General features: G+C 41.2%; 1 protein-coding gene across 1 annotated transcript in view; it reads right to left on the bottom strand.

Annotated features, from left to right (window-relative positions):
- The window catches only part of hk2 (hexokinase 2), a 68,816-nt gene that overhangs the window by 8,116 nt on the left and 37,634 nt on the right, over nt 1–23,066 (bottom strand). Inside the window, exons 4-15 of the mRNA XM_029716624.1 lie at nt 22,672–22,791; nt 22,444–22,539; nt 20,298–20,397; nt 17,449–17,632; nt 9,605–9,766; nt 9,069–9,302; nt 6,690–6,994; nt 5,438–5,586; nt 5,221–5,340; nt 3,407–3,502; nt 3,060–3,159; nt 2,723–2,906 (exon numbers count right to left, since the gene is read on the bottom strand). Of these exons, the coding sequence (XP_029572484.1) occupies nt 2,723–2,906; nt 3,060–3,159; nt 3,407–3,502; nt 5,221–5,340; nt 5,438–5,586; nt 6,690–6,994; nt 9,069–9,302; nt 9,605–9,766; nt 17,449–17,632; nt 20,298–20,397; nt 22,444–22,539; nt 22,672–22,791 (1,850 nt within the window). The remainder of the gene's footprint in view (nt 1–2,722; nt 2,907–3,059; nt 3,160–3,406; nt 3,503–5,220; nt 5,341–5,437; nt 5,587–6,689; nt 6,995–9,068; nt 9,303–9,604; nt 9,767–17,448; nt 17,633–20,297; nt 20,398–22,443; nt 22,540–22,671; nt 22,792–23,066) is intronic.

The following is a 23,066-nucleotide window of genomic DNA, read 5'->3' as shown; positions in this document are numbered from 1 at the left end:
CTACCGTCTGTAAGCTGTTAGTGTCTTAACGACCATTCCACATGCATGTTCATTAATTGTTTATGGTTCATTGAACAAGCATGGGAAACCATGTTTAAACCCTTTACAATGAAGATCTGTGAAGTTATTTGGATTTTTACTAATTATCTTTGAAGGATAATCTCCTCTGTGGAGATGGGAGAACCTTCCAGAAGGACAACCATCTCTGGAGCACTCCACCAATCAGGCCTTTATGGTAGAGTGGCCAGAAGGAAGCAACTCCTCAGTGAAAGGCACATGACAGACCGCTTGGAGTTTGCCAAAAGGCACCTAAAAGGACTGACCATGAGAAACAAGATTCTCTGATCTGATGAAACCAAGATTGAACTCGTTGGCCTGAATGCCAAGCGTTATGTCTGGAGGAAACCTGGCACCATCCCTACGGTGAAGCATGGTGGTGGCAGCACCATGCTGTGGGGATGTTTTCCCATGGCAAGGACTGGGAGACTAGTCAGGATCGGGGGAAAGATGAACGGAGTAAAGTACAGAGAGATCCTTAATGAAAACCTGCTCAAGAGCGCTCAGACTGGGGTGAAGGTTCACCTTCCAACAGGACAACGACCGTAAGCAAACTGCCAAGACAATTCAGGAGTGGCTTCAGGACAAGTTTCTGAATGTCCTTGAGTGGCCCAGCCAGAGCCCAGACTTGAACCCGATCTAACATCTCTGGAGAGACCTGAAAATAGCTGTGCAGCGACACTCCCCATCCAATCTGACAGAGCTTGAGAGGATCTGCAGAGAATGGAAGAAACTCCACAAATACAGATGTGCCAAGCTTATAGCTTCATACCCAAGAAGACTTAAGGCTGTAATCGCTGCCGAAGGTTCTTCAACAAAGTACTGAGTAAAGGGTCTGAATACTTATGTAAATGTGATATTTTTAATAGATTTGCAAAAATCTGAATACTTTCCGAATGCACTGTACATACACACCGAACAAAAATGTATAACACAACAATTTAAAAGATTTTACTGAGTTACAGTTAATATAAGAAAATGAGTCAAATGAAATAAATTCAGTAGGCCCTAATCTATGGATTTCACATGACTGGGAATACAGATACCTTTAAAAAAAATAAAAATAATGGCGTGGATCAGAAAACCAGTCTGTATCTGATGTGATCACCATTGCCTCATGCAGCGCGACACATATCCTTTGCATTGTTCATCAGGCTGTTGATTGTGGTCTGTGAAATGTTGTCTCACTCTTCAATAGCTGTGTGAAGTTTCTGGATATTGGCAGAAACTCGAACACGCTGTACTACACTTCGATCCAGAGCATCCCAAACAAGTTCAATGGGTGACATGTTTGGTGAGTATGCAGGCCATCGAACAGACATTTTCAGCTTCCAGGAATTGTGTACAGATCCATGCGACACGGGGCCATGAATTATCATGCTGAAACATGAGGTGATGGCGACGGATGAATGGCACTACAATGGGCCTCAGGATCTTGTCACAGTGTCTGTGCATTCAAATTGCCAAAGATAAAATGCAAATGATGTTCGCTGTCCGTAGCTTATGCCTGCCCATACCACAACCCCTTGCCACTATGGGGCACTCTGTTCACAACGTTGATATCAGCAAACCGCTCGCCCACACGACGCCGTACAAGTGGTCTGCGGTTCTGAGGCCAGTTGGACGTACTGCCAAATTCACTAAAACGACTTTGAAGTCTGCTTATGGTAGAGAAATTAACATTAAATTCTCTGTCAAGAGCTCTGGTGGACATTTCTGCAGTCAGCATGCCAATTGCGCGCTCCTTCAAAACTGTTGTGAAAAAACTGCACATTTTAGAGAGTCGTACACCTGAGTAATGATCATGCTGTTTAATCAGCTTCTTGATATGACACCTGTCAGTTGGATGGATTATCTTGGCAAAGGAGAAATGCTCACTAAAAGGGATGTAAACAAATTTGTGCACAAAATTTGAGAGTAATAAGCTTTGTGTGTGTATGGAACATTTCTGGGATCTTTAATTTCAGCTCATGAAACATGGGACCAACACTTTACATGTTGCATTAATACTTTTTCAGTGTATTATTCATTTATTATCGCCGCCTAGTCGATAGCATAATAAATGAAAAAAATAAATCGAAAAACAATGTCATTATTTTCTATTAACACAGCAACTCTTCCAACTATTTACTTTTTTCACAACTGCTACCAGTTTAACTTCAAAACATTAACAAATACATTGACATAGCAAAATAAGTAAATAAATGAAGGATATTTCATGCTAAAACCCTCATATTAAACACCAATGGTTTTCACTAAGTTGGTTTATATTTATATATATATTTTTTTACAGCATTGTCACTTTTTATTTTAAAATAATCTAATTTAGTATATTTCATATTGATAAAGCCACAGAGGGCCAGAGATAATTACAGACACCTGTGATAATCTGAAGTACCCAAAATGGCCACTAGATGTTTTGTGATAGATTACACAAATTCTGGTAGTTTACTGGTAAATTTAGAAAGATTCCTTTAATATACCCTCCCTTTGCAAACCTAATCCCAGCCTCCAAAGACACATAAATCAACTTTAACAAACAGTCCAATAAATCCACAGGAAGGAGATTTAATTTGTTTAATTCAGCCTCCGTAAATCAGCACCCCAACTAAAGGTGTGCTCTTTGTTTTTCTTTCAACACCATTATAAAACAGTAATAAGCTACCTCTGTTTGCCAGGGTTGGTGGCACAGTCGTCCACGGCTCGGTCGAATTCTGTGCTGAAGTCGTCCAGCTCCCCGTGGTCCCCAAAGGCCCCCCACTCCATGTTAACACACATCCTCCCCTCGTCCCCCTCCACCAGCTCCACATTCTGCATTTCCTCCATGTAGCAGGCATTGGTGCCAGTACCTGGAGAGAGGGGAAATGTGTGTGTGTGTGTGTGTGTGTGTGTGTGAGAAAGAGAGAGAGAGAGACAGACACTCAAAGGAAGGCAGTTATTGATTTCTTACAGACTGTGCTTGTGATCCAGAAGGAACATACAGTAGGCTATTGGAGACTCACCTACGATGAGGCCCACCTCACACAGTGGGTCTTCGTAGCCACAGGTCATCATGGTGCCCACAGTGTCATTCACCACGGCAACCACGTCCAGGTCAAACTCCTACAAAAACATCAACACAAGGACTTATGGATCACTAACATGGAACCCTTTTTCATAACCGAAGGATTTCAGATTGGTATACTATAATATCAAATTCCAAAAAAGTTACGTTTGGTGTACTTTCATGGTATCATATGCAATTTAAAATGGATTTCAGATCCTACAGGTACTGTAATGTGTAACAGCGTTTTGATTCTGGGCAGTGTAGGATTGTGACTAAGCCCAGTGGGTGGGTGTGACCTCTAACCTCTCTGCGGTGGATAGCATCCTTCAGTAGAGACACAACATCCTCTCCCTCGCAGCCGGTAGCTTTGAAACCTTTGGTCCACTTTAGCAAGATACCCTGAGGAGGAGGAGGAATGGACATCACATTAGGAGGGCGGGGGATGGGCATCTTTACCTGGCCCTGAGCAGAGTGTTGGTTAGTCTATACTATGTCAGGATCGCAGGCTACAGGGCGACCAATTAATTGGCATGGCTGATTTCAAGTTCTCATAACAATCGGTAAATCGGCATTTTTGGACGCCGATTACATTGCATTCCACGCGGAAACTGCGTGGCAGGCTGACCACCTGTTACGCGAGTGCAGCAAAGAGCCCAGTTAAGTTGCTAGCTAGCATCAATCGTCACAATCACGAGTTAACTTAGTAATATCATCAACCATGTGTAGTTAACTAGCTTGTCCTGCATTGCATATAATCGATGCGGTGCCTGTTAATTTATCATCGAATCACAGCCTACTTCACCAAATAAGGGATGATTTAACAAAAGCACAATCGTTGCACAAATGTACCTAACCATAAACATCAATGCCTTTCTTAAAATCAATACACAGAAGTATATATTTTTTTAAACCTGCATATTTAGTTAAAAGAAATTCATGTTAGCAGGCAATATTAACTAGGGAAATTGTGTCACTTCTCTTGCGTTCATTGCACGCAGAGTCAGGGTATATGCAACAGTTTGGCCCGCCTGGCTCGTTGTGAAGTGATTTTCCAGAATTTTACATAATTATGACATAACATTGAATGTTGTGCAATGTAACAGCAATATTTAGACTTAGGGTTGCCACCTATTCGCTAAAACACGGAACGGTTCTGTATTTCACTGAAAGAATAAACTTTTTCTTTTCGAAATGATCGTTTCCGGATTTGACCATATTAATGACCTAAGGCTTGTATTTCTGTTTATTATATTATAATTAAGTCTATGATTTGATATTTCATAGAGCAGTCTGACTGAGCGGTGGTAGGCAGCAGCAGGCTCGTAAGCATTCATTCAAACTTTACTACGTTTGCCAGCAGCTCTTAGCAATGCTTGAAGCACAGAGCTGTTTGACTTCACGCCTATCAACTCCTGAGATTAGGCTGGCAATACTATAGTGCCTATTAAACATCCAATAGTCAAAGGTATATGAAATACAAATGGAATAGAGAGAAATAGTCGACGCGTCATAATTTCTATAATAACTACAACCTAAAACTTCTTAACTGGGAATATTGAACCACCAGCTTTCATATGTTCTGAGCAAGGAACTTAAACGTTCATTTTTTTACATGGCACATATTGCACTTTTACTTTCTTCGCCAACACTGTTTTTGCATTATTTAAACCAAATTGAGTATGTTTCATTATTTATTTGAGACTAAATAGATTAATGCATTATATTAAGTTAAAATAAGTGTTCAGTGTTCATTCAGTATTGTTGTAATTGTCATTATTACAAATATATATAAATATATATATATATATTTTAAAATCAGCCGATTAAATGGGCATCGGCTTTTTTTTTGGTCCTCCAATAAATCGGTATCGGAGTTGGAAAACCATAATCGGTTGACCTCTACTACAGACGCCTATAGAATGTGTGAATAGACCATGTGATGCACTTCGTCCACTCCTGTCAGCACTTGTCCTTCCAAGCGTTACCATTTGAATGAACAGGTGCAGACAGAGCACATTGACTGTTCTCAAGTGTTTAACGTTTTGTCTTAGAGAGGTTCAAGCCATCCAAAAACGATGTTTAAAACGAGTTTTGCGTGTGCGAGTTTGCTTTGTTACCTGGTCCAGTTTGTTCTGATGGCAGGGGAAGGAGAAGGTGAAGCCGAGGGGCAAGGAAGCTCCTTTCATACCCATGTACTCCAGGAAGTCAGCGATGCAGTGCACTATGTGGTCAAACAGCTGACAGAGAACAGACCGAGAGAGATGTGTCAAATGACCAATGCAGTGGACTGGGACGGTGACGTAACAGACATTGAGACGGACATTTCCGGATTACCTCCTCTCCAGTGCCCTGCATAGCCTCCTGGGGTATGGCATAGATCTTGTTGTGCATCTCCACGCTGCGTCTCTTCCCGCCCCGCACGCGAACCAGCAGAACTCGGAAGTTGGTCCCACCGAGGTCAAGGGCCAAGAAGTCACCGTGCTCTGATAAGTTCAATGAGTCAGACAATAGGGAAGGTAGCTAAGCAAGCGCGAAAACACTCCTACATTTAACTTAACATATTTTTTATTTAATCGTTTACATTTAGCAGCTTGGGGGTTATGTGCCTTGTTTAAGAACGGCAGTAGGTATTCACATCCTGGCGGACTTTGTCAGCCCTGAATTTCCAACCGGTAACCCTCTAATTGCTGGCTGACCACCCACACACACATCCTAGATACAGGTGGAATTGGTGTATTGATTTGGTAAATTCTTAACTACATGTAACGGCTTAAGGTTACATCCTACTCCTCAGTCTCCTGCTATAGTCCTTCCAAGGACATCTGTCTATTTTCCAGGATGTTCAATCAAAGGCTTTCTAAAATTCTAAAATGTAAGGCCCATTGGGGGGGTACTGATACAAATTAGTCTATGTTTTAAGATAATGGCTAAAGTGTTCCACTCTGAAATTTTATAATAGTGTTAAATGTTTGAGAATCATAAGATAAAATGAGGATGTGTGTAGATCTGTTAGAATTTTAATACTAGGGTATTATATTCTTTAGTAGGGGTGTAAGCAGAGAAGTTGAAAAACAGATAATTGAAAACCATTTGAGGTTTACAAACCAAGAGGGGGAGGGGAAGTGAAAGAATGTGACAAGATTGATGGTTCTTTCTCTATAATGTGGTTAGTGGAAAAATACTGGCCGTTTGAGCAGGGCCTAAAGATAATGTGAGTGTGTATTATAAAAGGGACTGGGTCCTCATTTTCTACTTTAGAGCTCTCGTGAATAAAGAACAACAAACATTTTACAAAATCTGAGACTTTGCCCAATTATTATTGAACCCAGGGTCTTACAAACCTCGGGAAATTGGTCAAAGATTAAATTACTGTTTAATTATCATTATTGTGATTGAAAATTCTCGTGACAGGTACCCTTCAATTAACATCGTATGGCTCCATCTCCTCCCAGACACACACACTCCTCCATCTCCCTCCCCTCTGACCTTCTAATCCAATGTTTTTTGAGAATGAGCCGAGAGAACATGAGGAACTGAAATTGAGATTCTTCCGTAGATACCACCCATTCCTATGCTGAACCTATACCTGTGCCGTCGGGGGTGGAGCGGACGTAGGTGGGCAGCATCTTGACGGTGGCTTGATCATGACTCTCCTTGGCCAGGCCTCTGTTAATCTCCTCTCCCATCCTCCTCTTCACCTCCAACAGCTGCTCCCGGCTCAGACGCAGGGCGTCCAGGATACGCTGCCGCTCGGCATGTTGGGTAGCCAGCCGGTACGCCACCGCCGTCACCATGGCCGCCCCCTTCCCGCTGCCGTCCTCTGAGCGCAGGAAACGCACATCGCAGTCCGGCACCAGCCGCCGCACCATCTTGTGTAGCCGCCGCGCAAACCTGGGCGAGGAGAGGCACGACTTTACTTTTAAGCTTAAAAAAAAATTGTAAAGGTTTAATTAGCTATTAGTAAACTGTTGGTAAATTAAATATAATTTGTTCATGTTTCTTAGTGAATAAACCATTCCTTACTTGGTCCTGTAAATTTAATTGGCACTTGAGATTTAAGGGTGAATTCCATTGTAATTCCCATCATCCAGTGTAATTTATACTAAATAAATAAAAATATAAAAAAGCAACATGCAACAATTTCAAAGACTTTACTGGAGTTACAGTTCATGAGGAAATCAGTCAGTTCTAATGAAATCAATTCATTAGGTCCTAATCTATGGATTTCACATGACTGGTAATACAGATATGCAGCTGTTGGCCATAGACACCTTCATTTATTTATTTTTAAAAGCCACACAATAGGCCTCAGGATTTCTTCACTGTATGTCTGTGCATTCAAATTGCCATCGATGAAATGCAATTGTGTTCACTGTCTGTAGCTTACGCCTGCACATACCATAACCCCTCACCACCATGGGGCACTCTGTTCACAACGTTGACATCAGCAAACTGCTCGCCCACACGACGCCATACACATGGTCTGTGATTGTGAAGCCGGTTGGACATAGTGCCACATTTTCCTAAAACGATGTTAGAGGTGGCTTATGGTAGAGAAATAAATTACTGAGGTCTTAGTCCAAACGGGAGACAGTTCGTGAGAAAAGTATATGACTACTGTGAGAGTAGTTTCTAAATGTACCAAAGTATTCTCTCTCTCGGTCTCTCATAAGCCGCAATATTGTGTCAGTCTGCTAGGGACCTGTTTCTAATGTATTAAGTGTGTATGTTTATCCTGTGTTGTCATTTAGTTAGCTAGTAAACAAATAATGAAACCAATGTGTAGTACTGAATCATAAGGATGGGGTTTTGTAGATGAAGGAGGTTACGACTGTTCAAATGACGATATGATGTTATGATCAATGAGTTGACCGTTTATGGATATAATAGGTAAAGACCTTTAGAGTTTAATTCGGGAGATGGTTAAAGTTAAATAAAAAAATAAACCGCTCTCGTGGTGTCCCAATTCCTAATGAGTTAATTGTTGCATGATTAATTTAAAAAATAAAAATCGGTAACAATTAAACATCGTTAGTTGATTAGATAAATAACAGTCAGATTAATGAAAGTAAAGTCACAACAATAGTTTATTCTAGGAAAATTCTTATACTTCAGTGAGTCATGGCTCTGGTGTGAAACTCAGAGTTGTAGATTGAGTGTCAAATTGAGTCGGAATACATTTGAATGAAATGTGATATTGTGCAATTGCATTTAATTTTTGATGTGGTGAAAGCACTGGAGTAGTAGTGTATTTGAGCCTTGCGCTGCTTAAGATCTACAGTGTCCACAAGGGATAGAGGAAATGGTAGCACTTGATTTGAAGGTCTTATTTTACATGGCGTAGAATCTTAAATTTGACCAGTTTCTCACAGCAGGAAAATAATCCTGCAGAGACAGGAAATCTGAATTAGTGTGGGAATTATAATTAATAAACATTTTTGTTGGGATGGATACATTTTTGTAAGGGGAAATCAAGTCAAGTGGAAATTACAAAGCCTTTTTAAACAAATACACTAAAATTTTGCTGCAGGACATTTCCTGAAACAACAGCGTGATCAAATTAAAATCCAACATCTGTAGAACAGGATGAACTGAAAGCCAACCAAATTCTGGACTGGCATTTGAGATGAGGGTCAGTTCCACTGTAATTACACAGTGCAGTCTAGTTTAGTTCATTCTAATGCCATAGAAGTAAGAGCACTTCTTCTATACTTCAGTGAGTAGTAACCCACAGTGGTGTGTCACAGAGAAGATGTAGCTTGCCTGAGTATCTAGTAAAATACATTAAGTGCCATTTCAAGTACAACACTTCATCTGTTCTATCCTGAATTGGCGGGATCCACAATAACAATGTCATTGATCCCCACTCTTGTTAGAGATAACCCCGGAGTACAGCATCTCAAAGCTCACACACACACACACTTGGGCTAAAACACACGCGACGCACAAAGACTGCTCCACTCACTGTGGGTGGTTCTTGTAGACAGAGCCGTCCACTCCTATGGTTGTCCTCAGCCTCTCCGCAGCCTTGTTGTCTCTGATCTGTCTCAAAACAGAGACTAGCGTGGCAGCACACAGGTGGGCGGCCCGCGTCGACACCACCTGACACACCCTCTGAGTGGCCACGCAGTCCTCCCCAGAGGGGTCCAGGCCCAGCCCCCTCAGCACCTTCTCCGCACTCACCAGACCCTCCTGGTCTCTGTCAGAAAGAGAGCACCACCTCAGTTACATACTGGTTTAAAAAGTATAACATTAGGTTTGGTACTTGCTCATCATTATCATCATCAGCAGCATCATCACACTATCATCATATTCATCATCATCAGCATCATCATATTCATGATCATCATCATTAGCAGCAGCATCATATTCATGATCATCAACCAAGTTATATCAAGATACAAGACAGAGTCAAAGAAAGAGCCATGTCATCTATTATTTTATACGTTGATTAAATAGGCCCACAGTCTCACACATATATTGTACACTCATACTACTGACTTGTCGTTTTCGATGGCGGAGACGAAGCTGGTCTGGAAGTGTCCTGTGGTGAGGAGGTCAGGAGTGGTGTGACCCTTGAACACCAGGTCCTCCTTGGCCATCTTTACCAGGATCAGACGCACCAGCTCCCCCATGTACATCCCACTGATCATCTTCTCAAACCTACACACGCAGACACACAGGCACGCAAATCCTGTCATGATTACTTGGTTGGTACAGGTGAGCACATCAGCGGTGGAGCTCGAATGATTGCTCTCAGTCTCATGGAAGTAGTTTGTGTTTAGCTGTATATAGTCAGCTAACTAGTTGGTTGTTCAATCTTGTTTCTACCGATGTAATTCATATGGAAAACAGCCCAAGCTGCTTGCTATAGCTTGCTAGCTAGCTAGTCTGTCTGGTCAGAACAGTTGTTTGGTGTCAACTTCAGCGGTCACTTTCACTAGCTAGCCATGCAGACAACCAGCTAACTAGCTGCCAAAATTGAGATCAGAGTAATGTTGTTTATCTGTTAGGCTTAGGTTATGGTTTGTCATGTTTGCTAGGTACAGATATTCACTGTTATCCTAAAATTTGACACCTTAGCTGTCGTGTTAGGGTAGAAGCCCGCACAGTGGAGCTCATATGATATCGATTTGCAGTGATATTTGTTTGCATAGCCAGCTAACAAGTTGCTTGTTTTGTCCCGTTTCTACCGATGCTATTCATTTGGAAACTGTCCCAGCTTTGTAACTAATTGAATCTGTAAACAGTTCTGCCACATACTTTGACTTCTTACCATCTATGAAAAGTAATCTGACCATGGGTCTTGAAGTGCGAGTACCCTATATTAGAGGTCGACCGATTATGATTTTTCAACGCCGATACCGATTATTGGAGGACCAAAACCCCCGATACCGATTAATCGGACGTTTTTTTCCTTTTTTTTTGTAATAATGACAATTACAACAATACTGAATGAACACTTATTTTAACTTAATATAATACATCAATAAAATCAATTTAGCCTCAAATAATGAAACATGTTCAACTTGGTTTAAATAATGCAAAAACAAAGTGTTGGAGAAGAAAGTAAAAGTGCAATATGTGCCACGTAAAAAAGCTAACGTTTAAGTTCCTTGCTCAGAACATGAGAACATATGAAAGCTGGTGATTCCTTTAAACATGAGTGTTCAATATTCCCAGGTAAGATGTTTTAGGTTGTAGATATTATAGGAATTATAGGACTATTTCTCTCTATACAATTTGTATTTCATATACCTTTGACTATTGGATGTTCTTATAGGCACTTTAGTCTTGCCAGTGTAACAGTAAAGCTTCCGTCCCTCTCCTCGCTCCTACCTGGGCTCGAACCAGGAACACATCGACAACAGCTACCCTCGAAGCAGCGTTACCCAAGTAGAGGAAGGGGAAACAACTACTCCAAGTCTCAGAGCGAGTGACGTTTGAAATGCTATTAGCGCGCACCCGGCTAACTAGCGAGCCATTTCACATCGGTTACACCAGCCTAATCTCGGGAGTTGACAGGCTTGAAGTCATAAACAGCGCAATGCTTGAAGCATTGCAAAGAGCTGCTGGCAAAATGCACGAAAGTGCTATTTTGAATGAATGCTTACGAGCCTGCTGCTGCCTACCATCGCTCAGTCAGACTGCTCTATCAAATCATTGACTTAATTATAACATAATAACACACAGAAATACGAGCCTTAGGTAATTAATATGGTCGAATCCGGAAACTATCATCTCGAAAACAAAACGTTATTCCTGTTACATTGCACAATCTTCAATGCTATGTCATAATTACGTAAAATTCTGGCAAATTAGTTCGCAACGAGCCAGGCGACCCAAACTGTTGCATATACACTGACTTTGCGTGCAATGAACGCAAAATGACACAATTTCACCTGGTTAATATTGCCTGCTAACCTGGATTTCTTTTAGCTAAATGCAGGTTTAAAAATATATACTTGTGTATTGATTTTAAGAAAGGCATTGATGTTTATGGTTGGAACAACGTGTACCTAAGCGATTATATGCAACGCAGGACAGGCTAGATAAACTAGTAATAACTACACATGGTTGATGATAACTAGTGATTATGATTGATTGTTTTTTATAAAGATAAGTTTAATGCTAGCTAGCAACTTACCTTAGCTTCTTACTGCATTCGCGTAACCTCGTGGAGTGCAATGTAAAGCAGGTGGTTAGAGCGTTGGACTAGTTAACCGTAAGGTTGCAAGATTGAATCCCTGAGCTGACAAGGTAAAAATCTGTCGTTCTGCCCCTGAACAAGGCAGTTAACCCACCGTTCCTAGGTGGTCATTGAAAGTAAGAATGTGTTCTTAACTGACTTGCCTAGTTAAATAAAGGTCCATTTTTTTATTTTTATAAATCCCCAAATTATTATTTTTTTAAGTCAAAAATCGGCCAAATCGGTGTCCAAAAATACAGATTTCCAATTGTTATGAAAACAGCCATAATTAAAATCGGCCATTCCGATTAAATCGGTCGACCTCTACCCTATATAGCCTTTATGGTTATAATCTAACCCCGCTGCTCATCCATGAGCATATTAAGTGTGTATGCTTAGTGGGACCATCATTTGTTTTTCAACAGGACAATGACCCAACACACCTCCAGGATGTATAAGGGCTATTTGACCAAGAAGGTGATGGAGAGCTGCATCAGATGACCTGGCCTCCACAATCACCCGATCTCAACCCAATTGAGAGGGTTTGGGATGAGTTGGACCACAGAGTGAAGGAAAAGCAGCCAACAAGTGTTCAGCATATGTGGGAACTCCTTCAAGACTGTTGGAAAAGCATTTCAGGTGAAGCTGGTTGAGAGAATGCCAAGAGTTTGCAAAGCTGTCATCAAGGCAAAGGGTGGCTACTTTGAAGAATCTGAAATATATTTTGATTTGTTTAACACTTTTTTGGTTACTACATGATTCCATAATGTGTTATTTCATATTTTTGATGTCTGCACTATTATTCTACAATGTATAAAATAGTCAAAATAAAGACAAACCTTTGAATGAGTAGGTGTGTCCAAACTTTTGACTGGTACTGTATGCACGCCATGAACTGAGAAAATCTGGACACTAAGGTTTTCATGAAATCATTTTAATTGATTGACTTTAAGTGCTGTATGACATCATGATGATACCGTTTACTGTGAGATGGGAGGCGTGTAACTGTACCACAAAATATTATGGAAACCCCTAACAGTTGATTATTAGGAAGAAAGTATGTGTATAGTTGAGGGAAAAAAAGAGGGAGAGCAAGACAAGTCTGAGAAGGACAGAGAGAGATATCTCTCCCCCCCGTTACTCTAGGTCAATGACAGGAGTGAGGGAAGTGATTGGGAGAGTCATGGCTCAGCACCAGAAGGCAGGGAGGAGGAGTTGGAGATGATTGGAGGGATAGAGCGAGGATAAAGAGGGGAATGGAGGGAGAGGGGAATGGAGGGAGAGGGGAATGGAGGGAGAGGGGAATGGAGGGAGAGGGGAATGGAGGGAGAGGGGAATGGAGGGAGAGGGGAATGGAGGGAGAGGGAGGAGAAAGAAGAGTTTAGAGGGAGGAGTGGCAGACAAAGTCAGGACTATTATCAAAATACTGCAAGAGAATTTACCCAAACTACTTCACCCATGGCAAGCCCTCTCAGTGGATGAAGCTATGATACAACTTGACAGTAGACTACTGTGGAAGCAGCATAGGCCCCCCAAAAAAACAGTAAAGTGGGGGGTAAAATATTGTCTCTCTGACTCCTTGACTGGCTACTGCCTAGCTTTCAGTGTGTACATAGGTCGGGGGGATCAAGCAATTGAATTTGGCTTAGCCTGCAGAGTTGTTATGGAGAGCATGAGGCGCTCTCTCATCACAACACCATGTCTATGCTGATGACAACTTTTCAGCCATACCTCTGGTGAGATATCTTCTTGACGTCGACATACTTTTGTGGCACAGTGAGGCCCAATAGAAAGAATTTACCCAAGGCCATAATGAAGGCAAGCTCCATACAGGTCAGAGTCTAAAACGGTGTGCAGATAATCTTAAAGCGTGCTACTGTAGGGACAAACGAGATGTGTATTTTCTATGTCCTAACAGCTCAGGGAATGATACCCTAAAACCAGTATCAAAACATGGGCAGAATGTACTCGTGCGATCCAGAGCTGGTCCTGGATTACAATGAAAAAATGGGCCGGATTGACCAGGAATTCCACGTAGAAAAATAACACCTCCCAGCTGCCCACTGCACTGAGGCTAGGAAACACTGTCACCACCGATAAATCTAAGATAATCGAGAATTTCAAATAAGCATTTTACTACAGCTGGCTATGCTTTCCACCTGGCTACCTCTACCCCGGTCAACAGCCCTGCACCCCCCACAGCAACTTGCCCAAGGCTCCCCCCTTTTCTCCTTCACCCAAATCCAGATAGCTGACGATCTGAAAGAGCTGCAAAATCTGGACGCCTACAAATAAACTGGGCTAGACAATCTGGACCCTCTCTTTCTAAAATTAGCCACCACAATTGTTGCAACCCCTATTACTAGCCTGTTCAACCTCTTTCGTATCGTCTGAGATCCCTAAAGATAGGAAAGCTGCCACAGTCATCCCCTTCTTCAAAGGGGGAGAAACTCTAGACCCAAAGTTACAGACCTATATCTATCCTACCCTACCTTTCTAAAGTCTTCAAACAGAACACTGACCATTTCAAATCCCACTGTACCTTCTCCGCTATGCAATCTGGTTTCCGAGCTGGTTATGGGTGCACCTCAGCCACGCTCAAGGTCCTAAACAATATAACCGCCATCGATAAAAGACAATACTGTGCAGCCGTCTTCGTAGATCTGGCCAAGGATTTCGACTGTCAATCACTGCATTCTTATCGGCAGACTCAACAGCCTTGGTTTCTCAAACGACTGCCTCGCCTAGTTCACCAACTACTTCTCAGACAGAGTTCAGTGTGTCAAATCGGAGGGCCTGTTGTCCGGACCTCTGGCAGTCTATGGGTGTGCCACATGGTTCAATTCTCGGGCCGACTATTTTCTCTGTATACATCAATGATGTCGCTCTTGCTGCTGGTGATTCTCTGATCAACCTCTACGCAGACGACACCATTCTGTATACTTCTGACTAGAGGGCGACCAATTATGATTTTTCAGCATCGATGCCGATTGTTTGAGGACCGAAAAAAGCCGATACCGATTAATCGTACGATTTTTATATATATTTGTAATAATGACAATTACAACAATACTGAATGAACAATGAACACTTTTACTTTAACTTTATATAATACATAAATAAAATCTATTAAGTCTCAAATAAATAATGAAACATGTTCAATTTGGTTTAAATAATGCAAAAACGCAGTGTTGGAGAAGAAAGTAAAAGTGCAATATGTGCCATGTAAAAAAGCAACGTTTAAGTTCCTTGCTCAGAACATATGAAAGCTGGTGGTTCAATATTCCCAGTTCTTCAATATTCCCAGTTAAGAAGTTTTAGGTTGTAGTTACTATATGAATTATGACACGTCGACTATTTCTCTCTATTCCATTTGTATTTCATATACCTTTGACTATTGGATGTTTAATAGGCACTATAGTATTGCCAGCCTAATCTCAGGAGTTGATAGGCGTGAAGTCAAACAGCTCTGTGCTTCAAGCATTGCTAAGAGCTGCTGGCAAACGTAGTAAAGTTTGAATGAATGCTTACGAGCCTGCTGCTGCCTACCACCGCTCAGTCAGACTGCTCTATGAAATATCAAATCATAGACTTAATTATAATATAATAAACAAATACGAGCCTTAGGTCATTAATATGGTCAAATCCGGAAACTATCATTTCGAAAACAAAACGTTTATTCTTCTAGTGAAATACGGAACCGTTCCGTATTTTATCGAACGGGTGGCAACCAAGTCTAAATATTGCTGTTACATTGCACAACATTCAATGTTATGTCATAATTATGTAAAATTCTGGAAAATCACTTCACAACGAGCCAGGCGGGCCAAACTGTTGCATATACCCTGACTCCGCGTGCAATGAAGTGACAATTTCCCTAGTTAATATTGCAACAAAGCATTCTTCACTCATGCTGCCAAACATACCCTCGTAAAACTGACTATCCTACCGATCCTTGACTTCGGCAATGTCATTTACAAAATAGCCTCCAACACTCTACTCAGCAAATTGCATGTAGTCTATCACAGTGCCATCCGTTTTTCCCCATTTACTACCCACCACTGTGACCTGTATGCTCTGGTTGGCTGGCCCTCGCTTCATATTCATTGCCAAACCCACTGGCTCCAGGTCGTCTATAAGTCTTTGCTAGGTAAAGCCCCCACTGGTCACCATAGCAGCACCCACCCGTAGCACACGCTCCAGCAGGTATATTTCACTGGTCATCCCCAAAGCCAACTCAATCCATTGGCCACCTTTCCTTCCAGTTCTCTGCTGCCAATGACTGGAACGAATTGCAAAAAAATACGAAAATTCACTAAAGCTGGAGTCATATCTCCCTCTCTAACTTTAAGCATCAGCTGTCAAAGCAGCTTACCGATCATTGCACTTGTAAATAGCCCACCCAACTACCTCATCCCCATAGTTTTTTTTGCTCCTTTGCACCCCAGTATCTCTACTTGCACATTCGTCTTCTGCACATCTATCACTCCAGTGTTTAATTGCTAAATTGTAATTATTTCGCCACTATGGCCTATTTATTGCCTTACCTCCCTAATCTTACTACATTTGCACACACTGTATAGAGATTTTTCTATTGTGTTATTGACTGTACATTTGTTTATCCCATGTGTAACTGTGACGTTTTTGTCGCACTGCTTTGCTTCATCTTGGCCAGGTCGCAGTTGTAAATGAGAACTTGTTCTCAACTGGCCAACCTGGTTAAATAAAAGGTGAAATAAAAAAATAAAACTTCAACCAGCTCAGGAGCTACTAGAATGTTGGATGGACAGGCAGGAAAATGGTAGAAGTGTGTGTTGAGGGATGCTCAAAATTGCTATTATTAATGCTTACATTGTGTGGGGACCCTGCAAAGACCCCTTCCCAGAAACCGCAGGCACTTGTCCCTGAAGGCATTCAAAATGCAAATTGCACATTGGCTTTGTGATGGATACAGTGGCAGGAAATGGAGAGCCAAGAGTGTGGCACCAGGGGTGTGGACCGAGTTGTAACTCATAATTTGAAAGCAGAACAAAAATTATGAGAGGGCGCAGGAGAGGGTGTGTGGTGTACATCCGGAGTGGACACAGGGCAAAGAGTGGGAGAGTGGGTTTTGAAATAATTTCTGAGTAGTGCCCTCCGGTCAACTTTTTGATACATTTTTGAATATGTATACGTAAATAATATTTCTAAGTATAATATGTTATAGTTTGTAAATTGAGAAATTTGGTCAAATTTACTACAATTTAAATACTCAAGTTCTTTGTTGTGTGGAATGTTAATACTTTTTTTTATAGTGAGTGTCTGTACACAATTGGAGACAAAATGTGTGTTATTCCTATTGAAATGAATGTGGTATCATCCTAAAGATGAGTTAACTTGTAATTGTAATTTCTCCTTTGTTTTTGAGCTATGTCTGTTTGAAATGTGAGAAAATTAGTTGAAAATCCTCAGTAATCTACAGCATTATTCTAGAATTCTACCGGGGTCCAAAGAGTTAACAAGGTGAAAATTACAGTTCAACAACAAGCCAGATCTACATGGCAGCTGGAGGTTGATATCTTTTCCAGGTGGCATTGGGCAATAGACAAAGAGGACTAGCGTAATAGACAGTATAGTAGAAGTAGAGGGCGGGCCATGCGTCTGCCCTCTCACTCACAGCTGTTTGCCGGGGTTGAGGGAGCCGGCGTCGATCTCCCGGTCGAAGTCTGTACGGAGGTCATCCAGAGCGCCGTCGTCACCGAACGCCCCCCACTCCATGTTGACACACATCCTCCCCTCGTCCCCCTCAACCAGCTCCAGGTGACGCATCTCTTCCATGTAGCAGGCGTTAGTGCCGGTACCTAGGGGGGCAGCGACAGACAAAAGGTCATACTGTTGGCAACAGGGACATAAGGACTGACTAATCTGATGACAAAGAAAATTAACCTCTGGAGCGCATATGTGGATATTGACTCAACAATCACGCTTCAAAATCCAATTAAGGTTTAGATGTGTACAGAGGTTTCAATGTTAAGCCTTTCTTATAATCAACAGCACAATTGAACATGTCACAATAAACCCACAGTAGGTGTATTATTTACATACTGATTATACTCCCCTCCATATGTATTTGAACAGTGGACATTTTGTTTCATATGAGGCGAAAGTACAGAATGTCAGCTTTTATGTGAGGGTATTTTCATACATATACAAAAATATAAATGCAACATGTTAAGTGTTGGTTTCATGAGATTAAATAAAAGATCTCAGAAATGTTCCATGCACACAAAAAATGTATGTCTCTCAAATTTGGTTACGTCCTTGTTAGTGAGCATTTCTCCTTTGCCAAGATAATTCATCCATCTGACAGGTGTGGCATATCAAGAAGCTGATTAAACAGCATGATCATTAAAGCCACACTTTGTGCTTGGGACAATGAAAGGCCACTCTAAAATGTGTAGTTTTGTCATGCAACACAATGCCACAGATGTTTTGAGGGAGCGTGCAATTGGCATGCTGACTGCAGGAATTTCCATCAGAGCTGTTACCAAAGATTTTAATGTTAATTTCTCTACCAGAAGCTGTGTAAAACATTTTAGAGAATTTGGCGGTATATACAACCGGCCTCAACCACAGACCACGTGTATGTGGTGGGCGAGCGGTTTGCGGATGTCGTCATTGTGTTGGTGGTGGGGTCATGGTATGGGCAGGGTTAAGCTATGGACAATGAACACAATTGCATTTTTATCTATGACAATTTTAATGCACAGAGATAACGTGACAAGAACCTGAGGCCCATTGTCATGTCATTCAACCGCTGCATTTACCTCAGGTTTCAGCATGATAATGCATTGCCCCATGTTGCAAGGATCTGCACACAATTCATGGAAGCTGAAAATGGCCCAGGTCGTCCATGGCCTGCACACTCACTAGATATGTCACCCATTGAACGTTTGGATGCTCTAGATCGACGTTCCCGCCAATACCCAGCTACTTCGCACAGCCATTGAAGAGGAGTGGGGCAACATTCCACAGGCCACAATCAACAGCCTGATCAACTCTATGTGAAGGAGATCCCACACTGCATGAGGCAAATGATGGTCACTGATCCACGCCTCTACCTTTTTCTTTTTTTTAAAGGCATCTGTAATCAACAGATGCACATCTGTAATCCCAGTCATGCGAAATCAATAGATTAGGGCTTAATGAATTCATTTTAAAATGGACTGATTTCCTTCTATGAACTGTAACTCAGTAAAATGTGAAATTGTTGCATGTTGCATTTATATTTTTGTTCAGTGTATGCTTTACTGTTTAGAAATGAAAGCACTTTATCTAATCCCCCATGTGAAGAAGTCACTTTAGTGTATTAATGTAGTCAAAAGTTTAATATTTGGTCCCATATTCCTAGCATGCAATGACAACATCAAGCTTATGAGACTACAAACTCATTGGATGCATTTGCTGTTTGTTTTGGTTGTGTTTCGGATGTTTTGCCCAATAGGAAGTCAATAATGAATTGTGTCATTTTGGAGTCACTTTTATTGTAAGAATAGATGTTTCTGCTCACTTCTACATTCATATGGATGCTACCATGATCATATGGTGAGAGGTTAGTATGTTTTATTGTAGCCTCTACCCTCCTTACTCCTCATTATTCATGATTTTCCTAATCACGGCATTATCAGGATTAATGTAGACGTGTTTAGAAACATCTTATCTACTCGTTTAGAAAGACAATTACTCCAGTCGCCATTCAGTTACTATTAGGAAAAACCCAAAACACAACCAAAACAAACTGCAAATGCATCCAACGAGTTTGTAGAGTCACAAGCTTTATGTAGTCATTTCGTGAATTAATACTGTAAAAGTGAATTTGTCCAAATACTTCACATGGGGGCGACTAGATATATAAATAATATAATAGCCATTTCGCAGAAGTGACTTACAGTCTTGCGTGCATACATTATTTACGTATTGGTGCTACTAACTGAGCTACAGAGGACTTTCATTTCTAAACAGTAAAACATATGTATGAAAATACCCTCAAATAAAAGAGTTTACATCCCTGTTAGTGAGCATTTCTCCTTTGCCAAGATAATCCATCCACATTATGTACTGTTGCCTCATATGAAATACTTGATCTGAAACCCAAAATTCTGAAATATAGTGCCCCCCCCAAACCAAAAAAATGTGCTTCACTGTCCAAATACATATGGAGGAGAGTGTATGTATGGACTGTATTCACACAATGGAGGCCTCTCTGCAAATACATTTTCATAAACATCAAAACATTGTGAAAGTGAGCACCAAGAGACCCTATAATAATTCAGTGTTCTATATGTAATTCTACGGTGAGGAAATAGGAAGCCAGAACATTGGAAGTGAGTCCTATTGATTGTGTACAGATTGCATTCATGATGGAGTGCTCAGTACCTCACTCAAAACACTTGGATCGAGAGCATTGTGTTGGATTACACAAAATCCAACTAATCCCCATACATGCTAGGATGGAGAGGGACTCACCGACGATGAGGCCTATTTCACAGTGATGGTCGTCGTATCCACAAGTCATCATTGTGCCCACAGTGTCGTTGATTACGGCCACAATGTCAATGTCAAAGTCCTTAGGAAAGATAGAAACATGTCGTAATTAACAAGTGACTCCCTTGGCCAGCGTGCAGTGACAAACCATTACGCATGATGCAACTCCTATGAGAAACAACAAGTCAAGATGCAGGGTGTGATCAGGGCCCGTATTCAGAAAGCGTCTGAGTAGTAGTGCTGTTCTAGGATCAGTTCCTTTCTGTCCATGTAATCTTATTCATTACGATCTAAAAGGCTAAACTGATCCTTAAAAAAAAAAAAAAATCAGCAGTCCTACTCCGATGTTATAAGCAGCTAATTTAATCTGTTTTATATTTTTGGGGGCCTCCTAGTGTCCCCTTTTCACCTCATTTAACACTTGATTTACTTAACAAAAAGACATGAGTTTCGCTTCATATATTAATGAAGAAAAGTTACAAGTGCAACAGAATAGGTCCGGACCCTGTCCAGCAACTCTCTAATCCCAACAACACTGTCACAAAGCAGCATTAACGTTCCATAGCCCTTGCAGAACAGGGGAAACGAGCCTCTGCCCTGAATTGACACTGAAATCTAAATGAAAACTGTGGCACAACATGTTGTCAAAGCAACAAAATGTGAACCTCTGGGTTGCATTTGAGAGAGCAGCTAGCTAGTTCAGCCCAGAGGTCTCTGACAGAGCTGGTACTTCTGCTACATGCTGGGAAAGTAGCTGTGTTTCAGCAAATATCTCTTAAGAAATCAACAACTTGTGTTCGTTTCGGAAATCCATGGCTGACAGTACACAATATAATGATGACCTATTCAAATATAATTTGGTGCTTTTCTTGGAAGGACGAAAACAGTAATTCCATTATAGATCAGGGCAGCGGTCAGGACAAGAGCAAAGCACAAGAAAACACTCCAATCCCATCTTTCCCACTAAGCATAGTGTAGACTAAGCAAGACATGTGGACGGTGCATGCCCTGCATTCAGCAAGCGACTAGTTCATCATCAGACAAACAACAAATAAACAGAAATGTATACTGAATAGCTTGGCTGACAAATAGCACGCTCTGCATCTCTAGGGCCTCAAACAGCCCTCTATACACTCCAGGTGCATGCCCATCATTTTTCCATGTACATTCCCATAATATTCTCCAAAATGTTACTGTAAATGTACATTCCCATCACCCCCCCAATTAGTCCCACAATTCTCTTACTGTATTGAGTGTTTACCAAGGATACTTGAGACCAGCCCATTTAATTCCCCTTGATGTATGACTGAGCAGACTGGCTCTGAACAACAGCTTGTCACACATCCAGACTTTTGTATACAAGGAAAAAAAGAAAAAGGATATGCACATCCAAAGAAAACATTATAAAGGAATCAGTGTTGTGTAACTCTTGTATTGTATGCTCCCACTGTGGTTTATTGTGAGGCACACAAAACAGCTTACATCAATAAAGAAAAAAAAGTAAAACTACTTGTTTTGAATACACCCTCAGGAGAACTACTGTAAAGCTCAATATGAAGAGTTAAACTTAATGGTCACGTACAAAAATGGGTAAAAACATTTATGGATTTTCTTTGTGAAAACAGCAAGCATGGGAACAGAAACTCACATTCTGTGTGTAATGTGGTTCCCCTGCCTGTTGTTATTAAATATAAATATACTTTTTTTAAAATCACACAGAAGAACCTTGGGTTATTTGCCTATTGTGTTATAAAAATCTATATAATTTATTGGATTTATTATACATTTGTGTGCGTGCATCTCTTATTGGGACCGGTTTTAGGCACCAATGAATAACTTCTAAACCCCCAAGTGGGTTGAGTGCGATGGTATCTTTCTAAATTTGAATTAACACGGTTTCAGTTAGCCATAATAGTGCTGGTCTGACACCTTCATGCTATACTTTCCGCTTAACTTTAGTGGGTCAAATGATGTGTGTAGCACACAATATCTGGAAAGCTCCTAGAAGTCCAGAAATGATCTATATAGGGGAAACAGCATGATGTGGCAATTTAGTAGGCACAGAGTGCTGCTACTGCAATGGCTACTCAGTGCATAACCTTGGCCTATTAACTTTCTATCGACTCACCCCTCTCTTTTTGATGGCTTTCCTCAGAAGGCTGACCACGTCTCTCCCTTCCACCCCGTGTGACTTGAAGCCCTTGGTCCATGACACCAGAATACTCTGCATGAAGACGCACACAAACGGCCACACACACAGGCAATGAAAACTTCTGGAGCATTCTGTAATCAGTGACTTTTTTCCCCTTTAACTTTCCAATGCGGTCTTCAAATGGTCACCCTTCTTATTCCTCACCTCATCCAGTTTGGTCTGCTGGCAGGGGAAGGAGAAGGTAAAGCCCAGAGGAAGCTTCTGATTCTTTATCCCCAGCTTTTCCAGGAAGTTAGCTAGACACTCAGCAATGTGGTCGAAGAGCTTAGGGAGAAACAGAGGGGTGTTCGGTGTTAACATACAGCAGCAAACTGGTCAATGTGCTAGAAAACCCTTCAGCTCATTGATTGGTTATTTTTCAAACCCCATTTATTTTGTATAATAGCGAAATGATAATGTTACGGTAAAATATTACTTTATAGCCCTTACCAACACCACTGAGATAATTAAGGTTGTCTGATTTAAGAGCATCAAAACAGGCACGAAACAGGACAAAACTGTTTGAAACGGAGGAGGTAGTGCTTGTCGAATATCAAACA

The sequence above is a fragment of the Salmo trutta genome, chromosome 27 (genome assembly GCF_901001165.1).
Source record: "Salmo trutta chromosome 27, fSalTru1.1, whole genome shotgun sequence".
NCBI lineage: Eukaryota > Metazoa > Chordata > Actinopteri > Salmoniformes > Salmonidae > Salmo > Salmo trutta.
This window is presented reverse-complemented; position numbering and strand designations above follow the sequence as displayed.